Source organism: Emys orbicularis, chromosome 3, assembly GCF_028017835.1.
Source record: "Emys orbicularis isolate rEmyOrb1 chromosome 3, rEmyOrb1.hap1, whole genome shotgun sequence".
NCBI lineage: Eukaryota > Metazoa > Chordata > Testudines > Emydidae > Emys > Emys orbicularis.
The window spans coordinates 119,860,122-119,875,241 of NC_088685.1; the positions used below are offsets into that span (position 1 = coordinate 119,860,122).

The window sequence follows — 15,120 nt, forward strand, 5'->3', positions numbered from 1 at the left end:
ATTTTAAAGCATACAACTGAAGGTATTTCACTGACAATATGTTTTTATCATGTCCAGGGATAACCAGGTTGCAACTAGTTCCACTTCTATGGCCAATTCTGTAAAATAGGCATCATTTTAGATATAGTAGAGATTAAAATTAAACTCTGGAAGGGGGTCCAAAGAATACCATCAAGGTAAAATGGGAAACATTCTGAAAGTATAAGTAGACCAATACATTTTAGAATTAACAGAAACTTGATAGCACAAAACACCTGACAGCATCTCTGTATAGTAGGTCACCCCTGAATCTATTCGGCAGCTGCTTTCCTGCCTTCTTACAGGCCAACTTGAGGTCTGTCAAGGAGCAATATTTCATCTGTCCTACGTGCAGTCAGGCTAAGTTCTTTACACTCAACATTACCTGGTTGGTTTGGACAAAATGTCACTCCTTATATACAGTATTATGACAGCACCGGGAGCAGGGGTTCTCAAACTGGGGGTCGGGACCCCTCAGGGGGTTGCAAGGTCATTACATGGGGGGTTGCGAGCTGTCAACCTCCACCCCAAACCCCGCTTGCCTCCAGCATGTATAATGGTGTTAAATATATTAAACTGTATGTTTAACTTATGGGGGGGGGGGGATCGTCGCACTCAGAGGCTTGCGGTGTGAAAGGGGTCGCCAGTAAAAAAAAGTTTGAGACCCACTGACCTAGAGGTCTAACACAAAGAAGAAGGATGGTCCAGTGGTTAAGAAGGTAGCCAGAGACTTAGGAGAGCCAGGCTCAACTTCCTCCTCTGCCAAAGCAGAGCAAGTTGCTTAGTTTCTCTGTACCTCATTTCCCTGTCTGTAAAATAAGGGTAATAGTCTTTCCCCAACTCACAGGGATACTGTCAGGATAAATACAATAAAGATTGTGAGGTGCTCACATGCTACAGTAATGAGGGACCGTATAAGTACCTACAATAGGCTCTGGGCACTGTGCAAACACATAGATGACACTGGCCCTGCCCCCAAGAAGTTTGTTTGCAGAATCTTTTTAAATTGTTACCTACTTTTTGGTTTTTGTTTTTTGTTTTTGTTTTTTAAACAGACTAAACAAATCCTAATATGCCAGCATCCCACCATTCACAGACAGATCGTGCACATGCATATGCTCTAGTGCCAGGGCAAAGAGTCAAGAGGACACCAGATTTCCCTTGCAACGCTCCTCCGCCTGGTCAGGGAGCAAATGTGGGCAGGTGTGTGTACCCCACTTAAGAGATGGGCAGGGGAAGGTCTATGGGAAGCCTCAGATAATCAGAGGATTTGAGGGGGAACAGTTGCTGGGTGGGAGGGAAGCAGGGCCCAGCAGTAAAGAGTGTGAACCTGGGAATCAGGAGACTCATTCAATTCTCTGCTTTTCCATAGACTTCCTCTGTGACCTTAGGCAAGTCACTTAAGCTATATCTACACTAGCTCTTTTGTCAGTGTAACTTGTGTCACTAAGGGGTGTGAAAAAACACACTCCTGAGCAACGTAAGTTACACAGACAGAAGTACTGGTGTAAACAGTGCTATGTTAGTGGAAGACACTCTCCCACTGACATGCTCACCGCTCATTGGGGGTGGTTTAATTATGTCGACAGGAAAGCTCTCCCCCGTTGGCATAAAGCGGCTGCACGGGCTACAATTGCATCAGTACAGCTGTGCCACACTGTAAGCTCTCTAGTATAGACATGGCCTTAGTCTCTATGAGCCTCAATTCCCCATCCGCAAAATGGGGATAATAGCATTGTCCTACTTCACAGGGATGATGAGGATAACTACATTAGAAAAATCATGTAGTCCAACTGCAGAGGAATGGTTCAAAAAGTATGGGAGGTGGTGGTTATGGAAAAATTGAACCCACCAATTACATACCCAGCAAAATAAACAGAACAAATAGATACTTGGTTACCTTTTATTCAAATACACAAAGTACATTCACCAGCGCAAAAAAAAAAAAAAAAAAAAAAAAAGCACGCTGTCCCATTGTTTTGAATAGTATGTTCAATATCTATCAGAGATTTCACTCAAATTAATAAAAATCATAGGCATAGTTTGACTTCTATATTTGGGAGGGCAGGGGGCTTAATACTATTAATAATAGGTACAGGTCTAACTTCTGGATTTACTGATTGTTAGTGGTACTTAAATTACAGTGTACTTGAAATCACAAATACAGTTTACGTTCATTATTTAATCACCCTTAATTATTTGCCATGTCTACCAGCTGCCACTTAAAAATCAACATTAGCATAAAAACAAATTCTTGAATAAACGGAACCAATCACTTTCATTTAATTATTAATAATGTCTCCCTGGTTTTAGCAATACATAAACATGCAATGCACACACAAAAATCCATCACTAAAGCCTGTCCCCTTTGCCCATCTGCCTAAGCACACTGCATTCACATTTAACCTTCTCTGTTCACTCTGTCACTCTCCTGGGCTTGACACAGTCAATGCTGTACACTACTCAGACACTGGGGAGCAGCTCAGATCTATGTTCACTTTCTTACAATGTAACTGGTTCTGATTAGAATGTCTAGATGCCTGTGTTTCTGGGGCAAGTCTCTTACTTTATAGGCTAATCAAACTGAAACGGCCCCAAGCTGGAGCTCTGCTGTGAGCATCAGGTGCTGCTCTCCTGCCTTCCCCTTAGCAACCCAGGGGGGGAAACTGACCTGGACACACACAGCACCTGGCAATGTCACGCTTACACCCCACCCCCTGAATATTCTTCTGCAGGGAGAAAACAGAGCCAAATAGAAGGGGGAAATCTGCCTCCACCCCCACACATCACCTCTGTGATGTATCGGGGGGGGGGGGGGGGGAGAATGCCCCTGCATACTCCTCACAATCTCTGCCCCTGATAACAATCACTAGAAATGACCTCACAAGTGTTGAAAGGATGCACACTCTGTAACAGGGTAACACCCTGCTCTATGGAAAGATCTGATGACGTTACTATAAAATGGCTCTAAACAAAAGCTCACTGTTGTAATGACTGTTTTGTTTCTGATATTTACATACCAGGGATTTGTGACTCTGTCAATACTCCCTAAACAAACAGTTTAAAAAAGAGAGAGGAGAGGAAATCATGAGCAGCTCAGATACTATGACAATTGGGGCCATGTAAGTACTATAGATGGACAATGGGTTGCTTCAAGGCAGCCCATTTTAGCCCCTGGTCCCCATAAGAGCTTCCCATTTCTCCTGCCTAAGCCACCTCCTTGCCACCCCACTGCTCCACGCGGCTGGGATCAGCAGGGGGAGAACAGTCAGAGAAGGAGACAGAGAAGCTGACTTCTCAGCAAGAATAGCATCCATAGTGGCGAGCAAGCTGACCTGCAACCCATATTCTCCTGCTTGCGAACAGCCCAGGAAAGCATAACATCTAAGATGTGGGAAACAGCCAGGGATGGCCTGCAGGACAGGCCTACAAATCAGGTCAGATAACACCATTATGAATATTAAATACAAGTATTATTGATTCATTAAGTCAATTAACAGGGCCATTATTTGGATTAATTCTGTGACGGGTTGGATCACAGAAACCCCCTTGGGAGCTGCCACCCGATGTACAAAGACTACCTCTGCTCCTGTTTTCCCTGCCAGCTCAGGACTCCAGCACCCTGTCTTGCTGAGCCAGACACTCCCGTCTGCTCCAGCACAGACCCAGGGTCTGAATCACTTGCCCCAAAGCTGCACGTTTACCTGAAAACAGCTCACAGAAGCGTGCTTGTCTCTAGCACTCAGATGCTCAACTTCCAATGGGGTCTAAACCCAAATAAATCCGTTTTACCCTGCATAAAGCTGATGCAGGGCAAACTCAAATTGTTCGCCTTCTATAACACTGATAGAGAGATATGCACAGTTGTTTGCTCCCCCAGGTATTAATACATACTCTGAGTAAATTACTAAATAAAAAGTGATTTTATTAAATACAGAAAATAGGATTTAAGTGGTTCCAAGTGGTAACAGGCAGAACAAAGTAAGTCACCCAGCAAAATAAAATAAAATGCGCAAATCTATGTCTAATCAAACTAAATACGGATAATCTCACCCTCAAAGATGCTTCAGTAAGTTTTTCTCAGACTGGACACCTTCTAGTCCTGGGCACAATTCTTTCCCCTGGTACAGCTCTTGTTCCAGCTCAGGTGATGGCTAGGGGATTCTTCATGATGGCTCCTCTCTCTCCTTTGTTCTGTTCCACCCCTTTATATATCTTTTGCATAAGGCGGGAACCCTTTGTCCCTCTGGGTTTCCACCCCCCCTCACTGGAAAAGCACCAGGTTAAAGATGGATTCCAGTTCAGGTGACATGATCACATGTCACTGCAAGACTTCATTGCCCACTTGCCAGCACACACATATACAGGAAGACTCACAGGTAAACACAGCCATCTGCAGATAATGGTCCTTGTTAATGGGAGTCATCAAGATTCCAAACCATCATTAATGGCCCACACTTTACATAATTACAATAGGCCCTCAGAGTTATATTTTATATTTCTAGTTTTAGATACAAGAGTGGTACATTTATACAAATCGGATGATCATACTCAGTAGATTATAAGCTTTGTAATGATACCGTACAAGAGACCTTTTGCATGAAGCATAAGTTACATTATATTCACTTATTATCATGTTTTTATAAAACCATATAGACTGCACAATGTCACAAATTCATTAATACTTGTAATCTGACACATTTCCCTATCTATGCAAGTTCTATTGCATTTTCTTGTTGCAATAGACAAAGAGAAAACTGAGTGGCTGCCTGATATTTTGGGAGGGGAATTTAGGTCAAGTCACTTCTTTTGAACTTCCCTGGAGTTTAGGATTATTGGTTACTAGTAGTCATTGTCTGTTTTTGTTTCCTGGGGGCAGCACACCTGCAAGAAAACAGCTCACTCCAGACAGGTCCAGGGACTGTGATATTTAAAAACACACAACACATGATTGCAAAACTGTAGGAATTCTCTATATAAGTGTATACACATATACCCTTTCGAACTGCATTTCTGAGGGCTGTGCCTCATCTGTTACAGAAAAAGCTAAAAGTAGAGATTTTTTTGTTTGTTTTCAGCCAAGATTGTGTCCATTGGAAGCCATTTCCTGGTCTATTACGCAAAACCTCTTAATTATTTCTAAACATGAAAAACAAAAATTCTTCTGCAGCCCAACTACAGGTAACTTTCAAGTCAGAAGAATGGAGATACAAGTACTTGCAAGTAAAAATCTATAATCCCCACAATATTGTGCTTAAAATTATTTGGTACCTTACAACATTATTCAGTTTTCCCAAGAGAGCATTACAAAAAGTGAGGGCTTAGAGAAGTTGGGTGCCCATGTGCCATTCATAATTGTTCCAGCTATGGTTTCCAACTTAATAGCATAAACAATTGTGGTACAAGTGACCTTTTCCAAGTTGCATAAGTTAAGCAACATAAAACACAAAGAGCTTTAAATAGTCAAGAAGAGCCTCTCAAGATGAATTGCTGCTAACGAGTAAGAAAACAGAAAAAGAAAGGAAATGCATTAAGACATATTTAGTACAACTGTATTTGCAGGTACCAAGAACAAAAATCAGAGTAGTTTATGACATACCAGAGGGCGGAAGCCAATGACACCCAAGAGTAAATGCACAGAGTAACTAAACCTGAACTGCAGTAAAAGAAAGAAATGTCAGCTTGGTTCAGGGCTACCTGAGTCTAGAATTGTAACATATAATCCATTTTGTAATATAACAGAGATACACAATGAAAGAGTCTACACTCCAGTATAATGTCACACTATCTTTGCTGTATGCAGTTTGGTTTGAAGTCACAATTAATATAGGCATGGCAACAGCTAGAGAAGAACATGGCTATATAGAACTAAAAAAGAAATATAGATGATATTCCTTTCTGTTCCAGGAAGAAGTAATAGCAACTATGCTTCTTTTACACAAAAGAGAATCACACCGTTAAAAATAAATAAATAAATAAAAAATAAAGTCAGAAAAGAACAAAGCTACATTCTTCTCTATCAACATTTTTTCTGAAGAATGAACACAAAATGACTAAGATCGGATCTGAGGCCTCCGGGAACTTGTCTACACAGGGAAATTTACTAGAACAAATCATACCGCTATAGTTGTACCAGTATAACTCCCCACATGGACAGTCTTATTCCAGAATAAGCGTCCACACAAGTGCAACTAGAGTGGTATGATTATGCCAGTAAACTCCCCTGGTAACTAGGTGGAATCTATACCAGATTGGAAGAGACTACGGGTATGCCTTCACTGCACAGTTGCCTCAGTCATCAGTACCCAGGTTGGCCTACCTTGAGTGACAGCAGCCACACTGCAAAGCTATAGCCAAGTGCTTCCACACAGGTGCTGCACTCACTCATCTGAGGGTGCTAGGACTCCAGGCATCATTTCCTACAGTTTTTAGGGCTGCAATTGAACAACGCTATGATTCGTTCACAGTGAAGGAGTGGTAGAACTTGGCCGTCCTTCTGAGCACACAGGGAAATTGCGGGAAGGCACTGAAGGACTATCAGCACTTGAGTGGTTCAGCCTGTGCCCACATTGCAAAGTGAGCAGGTTACCAGTTGGAGCATAAGCAGTACTTTGAATACCCTAGGACAGACCAACTGCCCTTGGTATAAAAGCAACAACACACTTGGGTGAAAGGATGTGTTTATCAACAGAAATCAGGTTAGGGACAACGCCTAAGAGCATGGAGTTGATTCTGCAGTGAAGCCCTGAGAGTGAAATCCTCAGTTCCTTGAAGTCAGTGGTTGAACTCCCACCAACTTCAGTGGAACCAGAATTCACTCTTATCTAATGGCTGGTCAGACACTGTATGTAAGACGGGTTGTTGACCTCAGAACAATCAATCAGTTTCCAGTGAACAGGTGACTACATGACAACTGGCATGACCCATCCTAGCCGTCTCCATAGTGATTCAAGGGGCCTACTGACCTAGACAATGAAGTATGCTCTCACTGCTAAAGGTGGGCCCCAGAATAGGGTTGAGGCAAGTTTGTGGGTCAGTGCAGAAAAGCTTCCCAGCCACTCTGGACTTTTTCCTGTAAGCAGAGAAGAGCAGTCCAAAGCACTGTCCTCACTAGGGCCAGTAAGCATGTTCCAAACAGTTTTCAAACACTGTAAGCAAACACAAAAGTAATATGGTTTTCAGCTATCATTATAAATATTCCAAAGCAGCACTACAGACTTGTCAGAGGGTAGTCTTGAGCACAGCTCAGAGAAAAATTCTGTGCACGTTGAACAATGAAGCCACGTATCAAACCTTGTTATTTTCAACCAAATTTAGCTAGCTAGCATGGTTCTGCTTTTACTGCATGCAGTGTCCAGTACTGTAAATTCAGCCCACTTTAATCACAAAAACATTTATATTAATACACTTGTCCAGGAGAATCATGGAGTATTAGTCAATCAACAAGAGTCAGCAAGTGACAGTAATTGGTCTATATCAGTTGTTAAACTTTGATGACCAACAATAAGGGCATACACACATTTATATAAAACTGTGCGCACCTAAAGCCCATATTCAAAATCAATTTAAATCCTATAATATAAGCTTCTATATCATCATCTCTTAGGCCAATAGTTAGCCTGTCAATAAATCCAAGTGCAAAAGCCAGAAAACATACCCTAGCCACACTTCTTCCCCCCCCCAAAAAAGAAAGAAAGTCAAATTTACTTTAAGTGCCTCTACTGATACTTCTACTAAAAGTTTTGTTTGGTTGTTTTGTTGGATTTCTTTTAAAAGGAGAAAGGAATTCCAGAAGTTCTGCTCTAGAAGAACTGGAAACTGATGAGGCTTTAGTAGAAAAGAAAACCTCTTTCACAGTCTCCTGATGAGCTTCCAAATGGGATTAGCCAGATCCAAATGGTTATACCCCTTATTCCCCACATTTTCTGAAGTGTATTAATCCTTGTCTAAATGCATCAGTATCTGCTAACCTGAATCCTCCACTGAGAACTGCCATCCCCCATTGCATCTATTTATACCATTTTGTGATGATTCATCTCTATGCCATCACAGTTCTGAGTACAGGTAGAACAGAGCACCAAAACACAAGCAGTTTTTCCTCAGACAGTCCTGTCCTGTCTGTTCAGCTATGCTGAAGATTATCTTAGCTATTACTCAGTGGCGCACATACACCTAAACAAACACCCATCAAAACTATAAAAGGAATACCTGTAGTATTATTGCTGTTTATTTGTAAGCATTTTTTATTTTTATCAATTTTAATTTCCCACAACTGTGAAAGTTTTGGCAAGTCAGACAATTATTTAATGAGAGCAGACACTGTAATTCAAAACGTTTAACCTTTATAACCATTAACACACAAACTGTTAACATCATATGTCAAAATATATAAAGTATCCTTAAATCAAATGTTAAGTTCTCAAGTAGCATTTTTCTTACTTTGCCTATCTATACATTTTGATTGATAGAAATATTTTTCATCAGTTTGAGTGTATAGTGAAGTTGATGTTTACCAACATTTACTGATAAAAATCTAATCCTTCCAAACCTAGTTATAGGCTTGGAGGGTTGGTTGTGTTTTTTTGGTTTGGTTTTCTTTTTTTTTTGGGGGGGGGGGGGGGGGAAGAGAGAAGATGCATGCTGTAATTAGAAAACTGTCCTAAGCTTTGTGAGCGATAGTAATCACAGGATAAAACTTAAAATATTGATCTTTGGTCAGAAATAAAATCTGACAGTGCTGGGCTGAAAGGCAGACTTATTCTGGATTAAAAATTAAACATGAAACATTGTGCCAACATGGCTATTACCCAGTTATTTACAGGCTTTTAAGTGCCAACTCTGACATTCAGATGCAATGACAGAAGTTAACGTGTACCCATTAAAAAAAAACAAAAAAACAAGAAAAAAAAAAAAAAAAAAACACTTTTTCCCTGCCTACTTCCTTATTACAAAATTGTCATGCATGGAGTGGTACCAGAAGGAGATTTCTGATGTGAAGCTAAGAGGTCAAATTCACACTGTGAAATTGAAAATCAACAACAGAGTCTTTAATTTATTCACTCCTATGAGCCTCTTCGTTTCAAAGCACAGGTGTCTTAGTGTCAATCAGATGATTAAACTGCAACCAGGCCTTGATTATTCTGTGTAATACTAATTAAGTGAGAGCCCAAGTAAAGAGTGACCTGTTAAAAGGAATAGACAAGCTAAAATAAATTATGCAAGAAAACAAACCAAGTTTACTTAAGGCATACAATAAAACCTTTTCAAATGATTAGCAGATTTATCCCTTTATCAAGTAAGGCAATAAACTTTCAATGCCAAGATAAAATGCAGGAGAGACAGACTAGTGAAGAGGAAAGAATGTGTTAGGTAAATATTCCATGTGACAAAGCAAGACATATTTCATAAAAACAATGAACTCCTTTTAAATCAACACCACTGAAAGAAACACATCTTTCTATGGAAGTTATTTGTGTTGTGAAGTTATGCATTACATCACATTTCTACAGCATTCTCTTTCATAGAGGCTGCTTGCATGCCCTGTCATCATAGGTGCTGTAGCATTCTTACATGAGTTCACACTCACAAATGCTGAAATTACCCATGCCATCCTATATCAAAACACTAGCATGGCTTCCAAATCTATCTAGTCTTCAAAGTTGCCAAGAACTGACCACAGCTATGCAGTTCAATCAGCATTAAGATGCTTAAGTGAGGGCTTCTGGTCAATGGGAAACTTTCTCTTCACAAGGACAGTAATCATAGCTTCAAGTCAGCTTGATGCCAACAGAACATTTTGATCCATCTTACTGTATCAATTCCATTTAACAAGTGAACCCTGCAATATAATGTATAAACTCTCAAAAAAAAAGATGCAAATAATAGGTTGCAGGAAATGAAGCTCTCACCCAATTCTTAATCATTTTCCTCTCTGTGTAGCACATTGCAATGTACAACAGCAGCTCGTAAAATACTCTATGATGTGACAAGATTTCTGTCTTTAAGAAATGGATCATAAAGTAAGTCAAACTAGAGCTGCCAGGATTGGACTATGAAAAAAACAAAAAAACAAGACATTAACACAGGGGCGGGCAAACATTTTGGCCTGAGGGTCACATCGGGTTTCTGAAATTGTATGGAGGGCCTGTTAGGGAAGGCTGTGCCTCCCCAAACAGCCAGGCGTGGCCCGGCCCCCATCCCCTATCTGACGCACCCCCCCCCAGACTCCTGCCCCATCCAACCCACCCTGTCCCCTGACAGCCCCCGGACCCCTCCACCCCTGACTGACCCCCGCCGCCCCATCCAACTCCCCCTCTCCTTCCTGACTGCCCCCCCCCAGGACTCCTGCCCCCATTCAACCCCCCTGTAGCCAGCCCTCTGACCACCCCGACCACCACCCCAAACTCCCCTGCCCTTTATCCAACCCCCCCGCTCCCTGCCCCCTTACCACGCTGCCTGGAGCACCAGTGGCTGGCGGCGCTACAGCCACGCTGCCCAGAGCGCCAGGACAGGCAGCCGCACCACCCGGCTGGAGCCAGCCATGCCACCACGCAGCACAGAGCACGGGGTTAGGACACGGCTCTGCAGCCCCGCCGCCCGGCAAGAGCTCGCAGCCCCGCCGCCCGGCAAGAGCTCGCAGCCCCGCCGCCCGGAGCATTGCTCCAGCGGCGCAGTGAGCTAAGGCTGCGGGAGAGGGGGAACAGCAAGGATGGGGCGGGGGCTAGCCTCCCGGGCCAGGAACTCAGGGGCTGGGCAGGAGAGTCCCATGGGCCGTAGTTTGCCCACCTCTGCATTAACACTTTAAAGCTGCCTTTCCAAAACAGTGTTGCCAAGGGGTTAGAGACGATCACACAAAAAATCCAGAGTGATCACAAAGTTATGGCATCCTGCAGCTGCAAACATACACTGCAACCAGACAGCCCTGACTTCTCCAGGTGCCTGCCGCCCCATCGTCCAGAAAAAAAATTTGCCCATTTGTTCAGCTTTGAAGATGCTCTGCACTCTTTTCAGATACAACAGCTACACTGAAGCTTCTCACAGCTATGTCAACATGCTGATGAAGCCTCAAAATGGGGTAGGAAGTTTTGATGGATAAATGAGAGAGATGGGTGGTACAGTGTCAGAATCTAGAGTTCAGCATTCCAAACCCAGCTCTAACACTAACTCCCTTAGTTTCTCCATCTGTAAAATGGGATTAATAATTCTTGTTTACTAGAGCTGGTTGCAGTTTTCCATCAAAATTATACAAACTCCATGCCTTTTTTGAGAGTAATTGGCTTTGTTTAGAACTTTGCAGAATGAGTCACATAATACTTGTAAAATTCTTTGAACAAAAGAATATGATCACAAGTGAAAGGGACAAAGGGACTGAGCATTGGACAGAATCCAATTAAAGAAGAACACACACACACAAAGTACCATGCAACTCAATCTCAACCCAAAGCAAAGCTATCCAGGTCAAAATGTACTCCTCCCCAAAAATAATACTATAACTTTGCTGGTTTCTGAACTGTGGACCTAAGAGACCAAAGCCATGTAAGTGGACTGGAAATCTCCCAGCAAACTGCCAGGTTTCCAGCAGGATTCTGGAAATCCTAAACAAGTAGTGCCAAGCTTACACATACTCATGGAAAATAACTTTTCCTGCCCAGGAGACTGACTTGGAGTCAACATCAAACATATCCTTCAAGTTGCACAGTTGGGTCATTTTATCAGCTCCTCTCCTCCCTTGAGGGGTTGAGTGGCTCAAAGCAGAACTACTGCGGCTTAGCCAGGCATTCAGGAGCCCCACGCTTCTAGAGTGTTACTTAATGAGCATTTCAGGGTTCTTCAAAAGGATCACACGAGAGTCACGGTACGCCCCTGACGGCCAACCACCAGCAACTGGAGCGTTGCACAGAGACCAGCAGGAGGCCAGAGCTGTGCAACACGAGCACTTGTATATACAAAAGCAGAAGGCGGCGAGAACTACTAACAGCATTCACTCCACAGCCGAGGCTCCCCCAGCAAGCCGCAAAACAACATGTCCGGAGGCGGGGTGTTCGCTTGCAGCAAGTCCCTGGAAGGGGTAGTACAGAGCCGGGGAGTCAGCAGGCGGCCGAGCTTCACAAAGCGCGTTGAAGAGGAAGAGTGAGAACTTGTTCGGCAGCGCCCCACGTCCCCGGCAGAAACAGGGGGTGGCGGGACACGGCAAGTCACCTCCAGGCAGCTGCTCCCTTACACAGAAAGTTTGTGCCAACCGCGGTGCGCGCGTGGGACCCCTGGCTGCTCCCCTGAGCGGGACGAGCCCGGCTGAGTTTCTCTCTTACCTTTGGTCCAGTCCACGACTTGCTTTGGGCTCCACTTGGTAACGGGCTCCATGCTAGGCGCTCTCCCGTCGGGCTGAGCCGCGCCACAAAGGTCCCTGCCGGGAAGCCACTTGTCCCGCTCTCCCTCCTCCGGCCACAGATTCCCCTTTCAAGCGCCCATCCCCGCTCCCCGGCTGGGCGGGCTGCCCCCCTCCAGCAGCTCCGCCTGCCTCCCGCGGGCTCCTCCTCCACGTGCTTCCCCCGCCTCAGCCGCGCGTCCCGACCCTGCTGCGGCGGCCTCAGCCGGCCCCGCCCCCAGCCTTGTAGCGCCGCCCCCCGCGCCCGGCTCTGCCCCCTTTCCTCTCCCGGCTTCGCCCAGCGGAGGCGGGCGGGGAGCGGCCGGTGGCTCAGCTGCTCAGGTTGCGTGTGCAGCTGTTTCCAGCCCAAGCGGGGGCTGAAGTGAAACTCCTGAGAAGGGCCGGGTCGGGCCGGCGCCCACGCGACTCCACAAGTGCTTTGGGCCTCTGCACGGATGGGTTTTCAGAGCGGGGCGTTATAACCTGCAGAGGGGAGCGGACGCAGGGACTGTGGTATAGACCCGTCCCCAGGAATGGCTTTCTTCCATATGTATAGTGGGGGTGCTGAGAGACAGTGAACCAAACTGTAAACCCTGCATATAATGGAAACCACTTCAAACCAGGGGGTGCAGCAGCAGCCCCCCTAGTTCCAGCACCTACATTTTTTTCTTTCCTTTTCCTGGGTCTCATTTTCCCTTAGAGGGCCTGAGCAGTGCTTAATGTTTGGCAGGGCTGCACTGCTGAGCCCTGGCACTTCTCAGTTTGGTCCCAGCAATCTCAGGGCTTGTCGCCTCAGTTATGAAAATAAAACAATGGCTTGAGCCCCAACACCTCTTCCTGGCCTGGATCCTGCAAGGAGTTGGGGGAAGACCCCCACATGGAACTCAAATACCCAACCCAAGACCCAGGACTTAAATTCAGCCAGACCCATCTGGAGCGGAGCTCCAGTAAATATTTTCAAACCCACGGGAGCCCCAGCACACCCTGTGGGACAGAAGTCCCCAGCTCCAGAAAATAATCTGTGAGAATTTAAGTGCCACCTAGGCCTCAAACAGGCAAAGACCTAGCCCACGTGCCTAACTATATGCACTGGGAGTAGCACTATCAAAGTGGGATTGCCCAAAGTGAAGCATGTTAAGTCTTTGCCAAAGCAGGGCCCTAGAATGCACATCTCTCTCACTAATGGCTCAGATGTGCTTCAAGGAGAGAAGAAACTCTTTAGTAACATAAGACTTATGGCCTTGATCCTGCAAACACTTATGCACATGCTCAACTTGAACAGAGTAGAGTTGTTTGGAACATTTTCAATCAATCAGTTTCAACAACAACAAACAGGCGGACAAATAATTCTATGATTTTTTTCACAGATTTCAAACCACCAGCCTCCTTCCCCTACCCCCCATTTTCCCCCTAGGTCTACTAACAAAAGTTATGCGCCCGTATTCAACACTCTGGGGTTATCTATACTTAGAGCAGTGGCACCACTGCAGTGCTTAGTGAAGACGCTACCTACACCGACAGGAGAGCTTCTCCCATTAGCGTAGATACTCCACCTCCGCGAGATGTGCTAGCTATGCTGATAGGACAGCAGCGGCTCCAGGAACCAGCGCTCCAAGCACGTGCCTGGGGCAGCAAGCCACGGGGGGCGCCCTGCCGGTCCCTGTGAGGGCGGCAGTCAGGCAGCCTTCGGTGGCTTGCCTGCAGGAGGTCTGCTGGTCTCACGGATTCGGCTGCAATTCAGCGGCGGGTACGCCGAAGCCGCGGGACCAGCGGACCTCCCGCAGGCATGCCGCCGAAGGCAGCCTGCCTGCCGTGCTTGGGGCGGCAAAAAAGCTAGAGCCGCCCCGTGATAGGAGAAGCCCTCCCTTCAACATAGTGCTGTCTATGCTGGGGGTTAAGTCAGTATAACTACGTCGCTCAGGGGTGTGGATGTTCCAAACCCCCAGGTGACATAGTTATGCTAGCATAAATTGGTAGTGTAGACCAAGCCTCTCTTTCTGAAGGTTAGCATTTACAGAAGGAACCAGCCCTATTTTGTGGCCCATTGAATAAGCATTATACAGTAGAACTTCAGAACGATAAACACCAAAGTTACGAACTGACCAATAAACACACACCTCATTTGGAACTGGAAGTATGCAATCAGGCAGCAGCAGAGACACACACACACACACACACACAAAAGCAAATACAGTACACTACTGTGTTAAATGTAAGCTTCTAAAAAATAAAGGAAAAGTTTAAAAAATAGATTTCACAAGGTAAGGAAACTGTTTCTGTGCTTGTTTCATTTAAATTACGATGGTTAAAAGCAGCATTTTTCTTCTGCATAGCAAAGTATCAAAGCTGTGTTAAGTCAATGTTCAGTTGTACATTTTTGAAAGAACCATAACGTTTTGTTCAGAGTTAAGAACATTTCAGAGTTACGAACAACCTCTTTTCCCGAGGGGTTCGTAACTCTGAGGTTCTACTGTATTACAGCTGGTCAGAAACCGGAATTCACATTCCATGGAAAATTCAGAAATTTCAAAAAACTTCCATTCTAAAATGGAATAAAAAATTAAATTTTCCCATGGAACAGGAATTCTAAATATTTTTTTTAGAAAAAAATCAAAAGGGCATTTCATTTTGTATTTCTCTAAACACTTCTGAGGTTCCCCAAGCTGCTCAGAGTTCCAGGAGCATGCTTTATTGGGAAGCCAGACAACTTGGGAGCTAAGGTTTTTAGGCTGCCAAGG

At 44.6% G+C, this 15,120-nt stretch overlaps 1 protein-coding gene across 1 annotated transcript in view; it reads right to left on the bottom strand.

Moving 5' to 3' along the window:
• The window catches only part of CNKSR3 (CNKSR family member 3), an 86,904-nt gene extending 74,526 nt beyond the window's left edge, over nt 1-12,378 (bottom strand). Inside the window, exon 1 of the mRNA XM_065401030.1 lies at nt 12,327-12,378. Within this exon, the coding sequence (XP_065257102.1) occupies nt 12,327-12,378 (52 nt within the window). The remainder of the gene's footprint in view (nt 1-12,326) is intronic.
• Between the last annotated feature and the right edge of the window lie 2,742 nt (nt 12,379-15,120).